Source organism: Ovis canadensis, chromosome 19 (assembly GCF_042477335.2).
Source record: "Ovis canadensis isolate MfBH-ARS-UI-01 breed Bighorn chromosome 19, ARS-UI_OviCan_v2, whole genome shotgun sequence".
In the NCBI taxonomy this organism is placed as follows: Eukaryota; Metazoa; Chordata; class Mammalia; order Artiodactyla; family Bovidae; genus Ovis; species Ovis canadensis.
This window is the reverse complement of record NC_091263.1, coordinates 24,739,761-24,752,839: the sequence shown is the minus strand read 5'-3', so window position 1 is coordinate 24,752,839 and position 13,079 is coordinate 24,739,761. Positions and strand designations below refer to the sequence as shown.

Sequence of the window (13,079 nt, the reverse complement as noted above, 5' to 3'; positions counted from 1 at the left end):
CATTCCAGGTGGAAATCTAAAATGGCATAGCCATTTTTGAAAACAGAATGGTGATTCCTCAAAATATTAAAGAGAGAATTACCATGTTATCCAGCAGTCTCACTTCTGGCTATACACCTAAAAGAAATGAAAGCAGGGACTTGAACAGATAATTGTACTCCCAAGTTCATAGCAGCATTATGCACAATAGTTCATTGATGGATGAGCAGATAAAGAAAATGTGATATATATATACAACAGAGTATTACTCAGTCTTAAAAAAGGACATTCTGACTTATACCACAATACAGATGGACCTAGAAGATTTATGTAAAGTGAGATAAGCCAATTACAAAAGGAGAAATATTATATGATTCATCATAGATGAGGTACCTAGAATAGTCACACTCATAGAATATTAGAATGCAGAATAGTAGTTGCCAGAAATAAAGGGAGGAGGAGATAGGGAATAACTGTTTAATGGGTACAGAGTGTCAGTTTGGGAAGGTAACAAGTTCTAAAGATGGTGATGATTACACAACATATGAATGTATTTAATGTCACATAAAATTACATTTCAAATGTAACCATTTAAAAATTGTTACGAAGGCAAATTTTATGTTATGCATATTTTAACTCAAATAAAAAAATATCTTTGGAAGATTGAATTTTACTGCCTACATAGAGAGGAGATTTGAAAAGAAAGAATGAAAAATAAATTTCTCATCAAATCAGGTCAGGTCAATGAGAAAGAAATCTTGGTAAAAACATAAGGTGGACAACAAACAAACAATTATTCCCTGGGAGTCATATCACTGATCTGCCTTCACACAGACTTGAAGTTTAAATTTATACAACACAACTTGGTTTGAGAATCCCTCAAATGAGAAAGAGTAGCATAGAATTAGGTTCTCAGGTAATGATGCCCTGGGGCACTTGATGGAAGCAAAGCTCTGTGCAGTGGGCGCTATTATTGGAAGAACCAACAGTAGGAGGATGTCGATTCTCTCCAAATGGGTGTAGATTTAATGCAACCCCAACCAATATCCTAGCAGGTGTTTTGGTGGAAACCGATTAGCTTAATATAATGGAAATGTCAGGGCTCCCAAATAACCAAAACAGTTTTGAAAAAGCAGAGCAAAGCCAGAAGGCTTGTTCTGCCAGATACCAAGACTTTTGAATTAGGTCATTATATTTAAGTCAGTGCCATACTTGTACAAGGACAGAACAGCCATCTCTACATAAATCAAAAACACAGCCATCTGATTTACGGCACAGGTGGCAGTGCAATGCCATAAAGTGTCTTGACCCCTACCTCACACCTTGGCAACTTCAAAAGGATTATAGACTTATGTGTGAAAGGCTAAGTAACAGCATTCCTAAGAAATTATATAAGAGAATACCCTCATGCCTTTGGGGCAGGCAAAGGTTCCAAGGGAAAGTGAAAGTGAAGTTGCTCAGTTGTGTCCCACTCTTTGCGACCCCATGGACTGTAGCCTACCAGGCTTCTCCATCCATGGGTTCCAAAGGGGAACACAAAAAGCACGTAAGCAAGAAAATGAATGAATTGACCTCATTGAAGAAGAATTTTTGGGACTTTCCTGGTGGTCCAGTGGTTAAGAATCTACCTCACAATGCAGGGGATGCAAATTCAATCCCTGGTCGAAGAACTAAGGTCCCACATGCTGTGGAGCAACTAAGCCCAAGCACCACAAGTAGAGAGTGAGCTGCAACGATCCTGCATGGTGCAGCGAGCATCCCGAGTGTTGCCACTCAACCAAGACCCAACACAGCCAAATAAATGAACAAATAAGTAAGATAGTGAAAAAAAAAAAAAAAGAATTTCTGTTAAGAAAAGAGATAAGCCACAGGATGGGAAAAGATACCCACAACATATTTATCTCTAAAAGTACTTGGATCTAGAATATGTAAAGAATTCCTACCAATTAAAAAATGACATATAGCCTAATAGGAAAATAGACAAAAGATTTGAATAACTGCTTCACAAGAGGACATTCAAGTGCCTCAATGTATTAAAAATGCTAAACTCATTAGTCACTGGGGACATACAAGTTAAAACCACGCACAACACCACTAATCACTTACGGGAATGGCTGAACTGAGAAATACAGACAATAGCAAATGTTGGTGGGATAAGGATCAAATGGAACTCCTCTTCATGGTTGCTGAGATTATGAATTGGCACAGATACTTTGGAAAGTTGATAGTACCACTACCAACTTAGGCATACCCCACAGCCCAAGCAATGCTGCCCCTGGATATACACTTAAAAATAAAAGTGCCACAAGGAATATGTATAATAATGGTCAAAGCAGTACACCTCTAGCAGACAAAACCAAGCAGCAATCCAAATTCCACCACCAACAGAACAGTTAAACAGTGGTCTGTTTATATAGCGGAACGCTATACAGCAATGGAAATGGAAAACTATTGCCACACGTGATAGCATGGATGAGTTTCACAACACAATGCTAAGTGAAAGAAACCAGACATAAAAGAGTGTACTTTGTATGATTCCACTTATATTTATAAAGTTCAAAAATAAGGAAGATTAAATATTACCTTGTGAGAAATCAAAAATTTATTTACCTTTGGGGAGCTAGTGACAGAAAAGGGTTATGAGAGAGATTCTTGGGTACTGATAACATTCTATTTCTTGATTTTTGTATTGGTTACATACAAATCAGTAATTTATTTTCTGAAAATTCATTAATGTGTAATCTTATCATGTGTACACCTTTTGGTATGATGTCATACTTCACTAAAAAGTTTACAAGAGAAAAAGGTATGATATATCTTTCTAGAGAGCGCTGTGTCCGAGAGAATAAAAGATCTTTGAAGTGTTTATAACCAGACCTAGTAATGCTACTTCCCATGACACTAATCAGAAATGTATTCAAATGCTGAGGTATCAGGATGCCCATTTCAATATTTTTTAAAGCATGAAAGCTAAGAATCTAAACTATAATTAGAAGAGACTGATGAAACAGATATGGTACAGCAATGAAACATACCATCTTTAATATTTAATCAGAGAGTACAAAAAACTATGTACAACATTATGTATAAGAAAAAATATAACATGCATTTATGTATGTGTGCATGCATGCTAAGTCGCTTCAGTCATGTCAGACTCTTTGCGACCCCGTGGACTGTAGTCCACCAGGCTCCTCTGTCCATGGAATTCTCCAGGCAACAATACTGGAGTGGTTTGCCATGACCTCCTCCAGGAGATCTTCCTGACCCAGGAATCAAACCTGCATCTCCTGCAACCCCTGCATTGCAGGTGGATTATTTACTGCTGAGCCACCAGGGAAGCCATCATTTCAATTTTGTTTCAAGAATGTGTGTGGGTGTGTGTGTATAAAGAAATACAGCAAAAACTTCACAGTTCTTATGTCTAGGTCTGTGCTTACTTGCTCAGTCATGTCAGACTCTTTGTGACCCCATGGCCTGTAGTCTGCCAGGCTCCTCTGTCCATGGGATTCTCCAGGCAAGAATACTAGAGTGGGTTGCTATGCCCTTCTCCAGGGAATCTTCCCAACCCAGGTCTCCTGCATTGCAGGCAGATTCTTTACTGTCTGAGCCACCAGAGAAGCCTAAGAATACTGGAGTGGGTAGCCTATCCCTTCTTCAGGGGATCTTTCCACGAATTGAATCAAGTCTCCTGCATTGCAGGTGGATTCTTTACCAGGTGAGCTACCAGGGAAATCCATGTCTAGGTCATTATGTGATAAATTCATTTTTATGTTTTCTCTGCTTTCCAGTTTTCTACATTTAGTACTTATTACTTTTACAATCATGAAAATATGGACATAGTCAGCCCCATAAATCTAGCTACATCTGAGCAACATGTGGATTCTTTGGCAGAAAGGAGGAAACAGTAGATTACCTTTCCTAGAGCCATCATTTGGATTAAAGTATAAATGGGAAGTGAAGCAATAGAGATAGAAAATACAAATGGTTCCTTCAAGTATCTTGGTTGGAAGGGAAAAAATCCTGCTTTCTTTCACACTCTATAGTTTTTTTTAGTCTAGACAAGTGTTTCTTAAATTCAGCTGTACAAGGAAGCTTTACAAAAATACTGATTCCTGGGACCTTCACTCACAGATTTCCATTTAGCAGGTCTAGCCTATGTTCTGGACTCGCCAGGGGATTTGAATGCAAGGCCAGGGTTCCATTTGCTTTCATCTTCCCCGCTGAGTAGAAGTTAGAAGTTAAATTCCTATCAATAATAGCTTCATATGTATGTAATGGGTTAGCTGGCCACAAAGTAGGCAATCCACAGTTTCTGATTAATGGACACAGAAGCTTTTCTGGGAGATGCACAGTACATTTTCATTGTTAGGGACTGCTTCTTGCTAGCTTAGAGGGTCATCCAGGTTCAGAGAGAACCATTCTGGAATGAGCAGACACTTTGGTCCACGGCTCCAGTGGGGCCCTGGGTGGCTTACATCAACCTTTCAAAATCAAAGTCACTCGCCAGGGAGTCTATGGCTTAGCTTCTCGGGGATGCCACGCAGCTAAGATGAAATCTCACTGGAAACTGAAGTGCAAAGGGAGGAAAACTCAGTTATACTGTAAGAATGTCAGTTTTGATTACTGAAATTTTCCCAATGATGAAATTTTCTGTTGGCCAGTGACAGAGTCATCTAATTTGAAGCGGGAAGAGAAAGTAAACAATGCTTTATGCTTACAAAGGCTTTCAACATATTGGGGGTTTTACATATTCTCAGACCTTACCAAAAAACCCATGCCAATAGGGAATTAGCATCCTCATTCTAGATTTTAGGAAGCTGAGACTCAGAGAGGTTAGGCAGCTTCCCCATGGACACAAAGATGGCATGGATAAGAACAGATCTGAAAGCTTATTTGTCCTCAAAACCTATAATCCCTTCACATCATCAAAATGTGAGTTTGTGTCATATAAGTGATGGCAAAGGGAATCCGTACCAAACTCCATGTGACACTCCAGTAAGATTTCTACATTGTCAATAAGTCAGTATAAAAAGAGACATTCATTGCAATAAAGGATGCTGAAACATGAAATTTTTCTTAGTATTCAATGATCTCTGTCAAACGCTTAGACAATGAATTAGACTGTGGTCTTCCTGAGATAGTTAGTAGAAAGACAGAGGGGTGAGGTTCATTAGTGGCTTTGAAACTCTTTCAACTCAACTAATTTTATGAAAAAACAAAACCACACAGACTACATTATAACTTGTGCTTACTGGAATTTACTCTGGGGAAACTGTCCTAGAATATCTAAGGTCCTGGGCTTCCCTGGTAGCTTAGATGGTAAAGAATCTGCCTGCAAGGCAGGAGACTCCAGTCCTATTCCTGGGTCAGGAAGATCCCCTTGAGAAGGGATAGGCTACCACTCCACTATTCCTGGGCTTCCCTGGTGGCTTAGATGGTAAGGAATCCGCCTGCAATGCAGGAAACCTGGGCTGGATCCCTAGGTTGGGAAGATTCCCTGGAGGAGGGCATGGCAACCCACTCCAGTATTCTTGCCTAGAGAGTCCTCATGGACAGAGGAGCCTGGTGGGCTACAGTCCATGGGGTTGCAAAGAGTCTGACATGGCTGAGCGACTGAGCACGGCACAACATCCACGGTCCTAGCTGGGATTCTTAGGTGGGGGTATTGGCAGTAACTACCTTTGTGACCTTAGGCAAGTCACTGCCTCTCTCTGGGCCTCTATTTACTTGACAGAGGGAAAAAAGAGAGAGAAGATTTAAATACACTGAGAAAGCTATGAACACTTTATTGATTTGGTATAAGCTACGGATCCCTTCCCTAGATGATGCACATATACACGTACATGAGCAATTTTGAAAATTCTGGCTGTTCACAGGTATTCCAAAGACAATATGTAGATCTCCAAAGACTATACTGACCCATGATTTAAAACACCTCCAGTATGTGATAATGGATTGTAGTCATGTTTACAAAAAGAGCCCTTATTCTCTAGAGATACAACTGTGCTGCTGCTGCTAAGTCGCTTCAGTCGTGTCCAACTCTGTGAGACCCTATAGACGGCAGCCCACCAGGCTCCCCTGTCCCTGGGATTCTCCAGGCAAGAACACTGGAGTGGGTTGCCATTGCCTTCTCCAATGCATGAAAGTGAAAAGTGAAAGTGAAGTTGCTCAGTCGTGTCTGACTCTTAGCGACCCCATGGACGGCAGCCCACCAGGCTCCCCCGTCCATGGGATTTTCCAGGCAAGAGTACTGGAGTGGGGTGCCATTGTATGTACAAACAAAATGCTTTGGTGTCTGGTGTGTGCACATATGCTCAGTTGCGTCCGACTCTGTGACCCCATGGACTGTAGCCTGCCAGGTTCCTCTGTCCACGGGATTTTTCAGGTAAGAATACTAGATGGGTTGCCATGCCCCTCTCCAGGGGATTTTCCCAACCCAGGGATCAAACCCATGTCTCTTGCATCTCCTGAACTTGCAGGTGGATTCTTTCACCACCTGGGAAGACCCTTGATGTCTGGAATTTGTTTTAAAATGAACCAGTGTGTGTGAGGAGGGGTGGAGGTACTGGTGGGGGTTACAGATGAAAGACGATTGTCCGTGAACTGATAACTGGTAGAACCAAGTGATTAGGTACATGATGGTTCTTCATAGTGTATTCTCTGCTTTTGTGTGTGTTGAAGTTTTCCATAATGAAGTAAATTTACATGATAAAATTATCCATTATTTAAAAAATACCCAGAGTAGATCATCTCCAGTGTTTCCAGTTCTTACATTTGATTTAGCATTCCAAGGAATCTGCAGAAGAAATGGCATTCCAGAAAGATTTTATGTGCTCAAGGCACTGAATCATTATCATTCTTCTCTAATGGCCCCTCTAGACTAAAGGGTTTGTCGTGGTCAAGTTTTCCAGATGGTTCTGTGAAGTTCCATTTAATCACTTCCATAAATATACTTTTGGGGAAAGAGTAGCAAAATCAAAGAAGTTGGATAAGAGCTGGTCTTTAATCATCATTTTACATGATAATGTGGCTCAATTTATTTTCAAGGATTTCTTGAGAAGAACAAAACACAGTTGCAAATGGCTTTTAGGGGCATATGAAATACTTGGTTAGGATGTTAGGTGAAACGGTATAGAATGTAAGGTGGACATGGGCGTAAAGGACAGCAGCACGGTGGTCATAAACTTGTGCTCCAGAGTCATGAGGCCCAGGTTCCTGTCATTGCTGTGTCAGTCACTACACAGCCACGGAGAAGTCACCTACCCTTTCTGAGCTTTCAGTGTCCTATCGATGAAACAGAAGTAACAGCACAATGTCCTTCACAGGGCTATTATGAAGGGTCAAGTTGTGTCTGACACCCACCAAGCACTCAGTAAATGCCTACCATTGTTCTCTCAACTGGGTAAATATAAAAAACAATGAAAAAAGGCAAATAAACAACCAAGGCCTTATCAGTAATTGCCTCTGGATTGTGACTAATGTGTGATTTTTTTTCCTTCTCTTTATTTTTTTTCAGGACTTTTCAAATTTCCACAAAGTAGTTGTTACTCCTATCAGGAGAGAAAAAAAGTTATTTTAAAAATGCATAGTGAAATCTCATAATCAAAACAAATGAGCAAATATAACCAAACAGAAATAGACTCGTAGATACAGAGGACAAACCAGTAGTTGCCAGAGGGGAGGGAGGTGAGGTGAATGAGTGAGTGAGGCGAAGAGGATTAAGAGGTACAAGCTAGTAGTTATAAAATAAGTAAGTCACAGGGTGCAATGGATAGCACAGGGAATACAGTCAGTAACACTGAGTTAATTTTGTATGCTGATTAATCTAGAACAACACGGAATCGCTGTGTTGTATACTTGAAACTAATACAATACCGTAAGTCAATCAGACTTTAATAAAATAAAAGAAAAAATGAATTTCAAAAGTCCTTCTTGAGAAAGGTTACTGTCCAGGGGGGCTAAACCATGCCTGTCCCACATGGTATTTTGACAAACAGATCACTTCAGAGGGGAGTAGTATGGGATGACGAGCTGTCCATGTTCTCCTACCAGACACTCGTTGTCAGATGGAAGATCCTTGTAAACGCCAATAAACCTTCAAATGTGGTGCTCCTGGTGCAGAATGAATAGAGCCTGCCTCTGTTCCTGTTTCTTGCCATCCTGCTGATCCCTACCGCACAGCCTCCACATCAACAGTTTAGCCCTTTTGAGAAGCATGGGGCCCCTTGGAGAGTATCAAAAACACTATGCCAAAAAAATTTCACATTCAGGCACAGTACCTTGCATTCAGTTTCTTGGGGTTCATGGACAACCCCCCATAGCCTGTCTCCACTGATTAAGAACACCTAAGCTATGACAGCACATTTAGGAATATATAAATACACATAGAGAAAAACCGACGCGCACAAGCCTGAAACCATAAGCCAGATAAATTGGTGGATAATGATGGGTATTACATATGTAGTCTTTGCTTTGCCAAAGAATTTACATTAGGGTATCTATAAATAGCAAGCCCATACAGTGTGTTTGAACCATGCTGCTATAAAATCAAATGCTAAGCCCCTTCCAGAACATACCTACTGCAGAGCAACAGGCCCAATTATAAAAGCTGATTATTAGTTTCAGTCTTGAGTTTAGTTACGTTCATTTCCAGGATTCTAGATCACCTGTGAAGTGCCCACTACCCCGCATCACCTAGGTGAGGGACCGTCAATGGCACACAATGGTAGAGAGCCAGTAACATCTGATTGCAGGGGCAGTGGTCCGTGTGTGGGGGTTGTGAGACCCATTTGGAGTGAATTGTCTGTGGTGAGATGGATCCCATCTCCTTATCTCAGGAAGGAAAACAGTGAATAGGATTGAGTCCTTACTCTGTACTGGGTGGGTGTTAGGTCATCTCTCTCTGCCTCTCAATGATTCTGGAAGGTGGGGTTTTTGCCCTTGTTTACAATTAAGTTTTAGAAAAGTTGACACACATGTTCCAGGTCAGACATTTGCCCCCAAAATAAAGATAATGCCAAGCATTATCTTGGCATTGTCTTGGATTAGCATCTCTGATGGTTAACCTTCAGAGGCTGGGATACTGTCCAGAGGGCAGGATCACTTAGGATGGGAGTCACTTAGCTATGCTTGTGATCCTGCTGATTTGCTGATGGCTTCCAGGGATGGGTGTGAAGGCAGAAAAGGACGAGACTCTTCCTGGCCCCATCTGACCTGCTCTCCACACTGGCATCCTCCTCTCCTTCATTCCTGCACAAGAACTGCCCCACATTCCAAAGACACCCAGGGAACCCACAAGGAGGTCTGGAAAAAGAGCCAGGAGCCCTGCGCTTAAGGAATCCATATAACTACAAACTCCATCTTATGGTTTTTACTCCCGACTGAGATGCCATTTGGCATCGCACAGCTAGCAGCCGCATTTTACTTGATCCTCTTCCAAGATTTCCAAACATGCGCCTGGCACCAGTGAACGTTTCAGAGTAAGTGTAACAGTGACGGAAGTGCCGCGGGGTTGACTTTGTGTGTATCAGTGTAACTCTCACAAAAGCAAGTTTAAGTGCGAGGACTAACTTCCACGAGAGGATCATCAACTTTCCCGAGAAGGTAGCATTTACCTAATTTTTCTGAAATCAGCGGTATCCGAGGTTAGGGATGAGTCCGGTTAGCCTAAGGGTCTCAGGCCCTTGGGATACAGGCGAACCTTTGCTGGTTCGCAAATGCCCCGGCTTTTCTGGAGGAGTGTCCTGGGCTGTCTGTCCCTCAGCCTTCAGAAGCCGCCTAATACCCACACGCGCTTTAGGCACATGCAGGTTCAAAGCACAGAGCAAGCACGCCACCACCACCCAGGAAAGCGATCCGAACCCGGAGCCACTGTGAACTGCGGGTGCTCGCAGGGCAGGAGCCCAGCGCAAAGCCCCGGGGCCGTGCGGACAAGAAGACTGGATCCCCAGCGACGTGGTCCAGCATCGCTAGCAGCGAGTCCTGCCGGGCATTCAAATCTCAAGGGAGCAACAGTCCTTGAGAAGAACTAGGGACGCGTCTTAGCCTCCGGCGCGGAGGAAACAGAGGTGGACAAGAGAGGAAGAGGAGTGAGTTTGTGTCCTCTCGGGGCAAGCGTGCGCGGTACCTTGGATTCCTGACTGCCGGTGGATGCAGGAGAGGGCGGCTGCTCGGCGCTCGCCGTCTCCTTGGGCAGCCCGTCCACGCCGTCCTCGCGGGCGCCGCTCGGGGGGATCATCGTGGCGGCGCGGGAACGGTGTTGGGCTCCCGGAGGAACCGCGAGGCTCGCCTCCCTCCGGAGCGCCCTCCCCGCCGCGCGCAGGCTCGCTCAGCTTCTGAGGCCGGGGACTCCCATCCTCGCCCAGGCGCCGCCGCGCCCTCCTCCGGCCTCGCCCCCGCCCCGGCCCTGCCCACCTCCCGGCGCCCGCCCGGGCTGGGGGAGAGCGCGCCCGCGGCCACCTCGGCGACGACCGCACAGTCGTGACTGCCGCTCGGCCGCTTGCGAGTGGGCTCCGGCTGACCCGCTCTCCGGAGAAGGGTGGGTGGGGGTGGGTGGCTCCGGGGCGGGGCTGCGCGGGCCCTCGCGGGGGACAGCAGGGGGCCGCGCCCTAGGGAGGCCCTGCGACCAGGCTGGGCGAGCTCGGGTGCTCGGCACGGTCCCGGGATGCTTTAGGAGGTGGAAGGAAAATTCAGACCAAAGCCCGAGTGATCCAGCGGGAGGGACCACCTGCAGCAACTCCCTGCTTCTGCACCCGGAGAAACTGCGACTCTCAGGGAGCCTGGATCCGGTGACTTAGCCAAGTTATTTATAGGGTTCAGTGACGGAGGAAGCAGAGCTGGGGTTTCCTGGCCTGAGGGCGCTCCTCTTTCCTCGGTTCAGCTTTGGACTGAAGCAGAGAGAGACTGCAAAACGTGGATGTGCCCTAGTTTGGTTGTGCGTTTATGTGTTAAGCCGGTCACACTTTTTACATATTTAATCCTCAGAGCCACCCTATTAGGCTAGGTGTTATTAATATCATTCTCATTCATAGATGAGAAAACTAGGAGACTAACTAATCTGCTCTAAGTGGCTGAACTATAAATGGTGGAGCTGGGATTTGAACCCATTTTGGCTTCAAAATCCATGCTTTTTGGACTGTGGGGCCTCAAATCCAGGCCAAATCTTCTCAGCTGTGGAGTAAGTGGGTATTGCAAGATAGCAAGAATGTCAGGGCTGTTTGCGGAGGGGCAAACCAGGGTGTCTTAGCAGATCTTTTGGAAACAGAGAGATGGCCCCATGGAATAAAGGGGCAGAAGGACCTGGTACGTTTTGAAGAAAAACCTCGATGTGCAGGGGAGGAAATACATCTGGATATTTAAACCATCCTCTGCCCCCATACAAAACTGCTTAATTTTCTAACAGGCAACTATAAACTCATGTTCAGATTTTATTTATTAACTACAAATGTTTGCAAGGCCAGCTTCATGGTTTTACTGAATGCAAGCTCATGTGCCCAATGCACAGTGAAGCCAAACCAACTGAAAAGTCGGAGTTTGGGGCAGTACTCCAGGGCTTGTGAGGAGACAGGTGGCTCATGTCTCAAAACCCCCAAACTCCTCACAGGGTTTCAGCGAAACCCTAAAAAATCATCTGATTATTGGGGCTGCACATTGCTGTGAGGGCTTCTCTCTAGTTGTGGTGAGTGGGGCCAGTCCAGTTGCAGTGCATGGAGCACAGGCTCTTGGGCACGCAGGCTCCAACAGCTGCTGCATGTGGGCTCAGCAGTTTGCTTCCCGGGCTCTGGAGCACAGGCTCAGTATTTGTGGCACATGGGTTTAGCTGTTCCATGGCATGTAGGACCTTCCCGGATCGGGGATCAAACCTGTGTTTCCTGCAGTGGCAGGCAGATTCTTTACCACTGAGCCACCAGGGAGGCCCTCAGTTCAGTTCAGTTCAGTCACTCAGTCGTGTCCGACTCTTTGCGACCCCATGAACTGCAGCACACCAGGCCTCCCTGTCCATCACCAACACCCAGAGTTTACTCGGATTCACGTCCATTGAGTCAGTGATGCCATCCAGCATCTCATCCTCTGTCATCCCCTTCTCCTCCTGCCCCCAATCCCTCCCAGCATCAGAGTCTTTTCCAATGAGTCAACTCTTCGCATGAGGTTGCCAAAGTACTAGAGCTTCAGCTTTAGCATCATTCCTTCCAAAGAAATCCCAGGGCTGATCTCCTTCAGAATGGACTGGTTGGATCTCCTTGCAGTCCAAGGGACTCTCAAGAGTCTTCTCCAACACCACAGTTCAAAAGCATCAACTCTTTGGCGCTCAGCCCTCTTCACAGTCCAACTCTCACATCCATACATGACCACAGGAAAAACCATAGCCTTGACTAGAAGGACCTTAGTCGGCAAAGTAATGTCTCTGCTTTTGAATATATTATCTAGGTTGGTCATAACTTTTTTTCCAAGGAGTGTCTTTTAATTTCATGGCTGCAACCACCATCTGCAGTGATTTTGGAGCCCCCCAAAAAAATAAAGTCTGATACTGTTTCTACTGTTTCCCCATCTATTTCCCATGAAGTGATAGGACCAGATGCCATGATCTTCGTTTTATGAATGTTGAACTTTAAGCCAACTTTTTCACTCTCCACTTTCACCAAGAGGCTTTTGAGTTCCTCTTCCCTTTCTGCCATAAGGGTGGTGTCATCTGCAGATATGAGGTTATTGATATTTCTCCCGGCAATCTTGATTCCAGCAATTCTTCCAGTCCAGCATTTCTCATGATGTACTCTGCATATAAGTTAAATAAGCAGGGTGACAATATACAGCCTTGACGTACTTCTTTTCCTATTTGGAACCAGTCTGTTGTTCCATGTCCAGTTCTAACTGTTGCTTCCTGACCTGCATACAGATTTCTCAAGAAGCAGGTCAGGTGGTCTGGTATTCCCAACTCTTTCAGAATTTTCCACAGTTTATTGTGATCCACACAGTCAAAGGCTTTGGCATAGTTAGTAAAGCAGAAATAGATGTTTTCTGGAACTCTCTTGCTTTTTCCATGATCCAGCAAAGCACTTTTAAAGGCAGTGTGAGGGAGGGGCATGGTTAGTTGTTGCAAAATT

General features: G+C 44.5%; 1 protein-coding gene across 1 annotated transcript in view; it reads right to left on the bottom strand.

Moving 5' to 3' along the window:
* Positions 1-10,748, bottom strand: part of STAC (SH3 and cysteine rich domain) — a 116,063-nt gene extending 105,315 nt beyond the window's left edge. Inside the window, exon 1 of the mRNA XM_069561383.1 lies at positions 10,106-10,748. Coding sequence (XP_069417484.1) covers positions 10,106-10,216 — 111 coding nt within the window. The 5' untranslated portion in view covers positions 10,217-10,748. The remainder of the gene's footprint in view (positions 1-10,105) is intronic.
* Between the last annotated feature and the right edge of the window lie 2,331 nt (positions 10,749-13,079).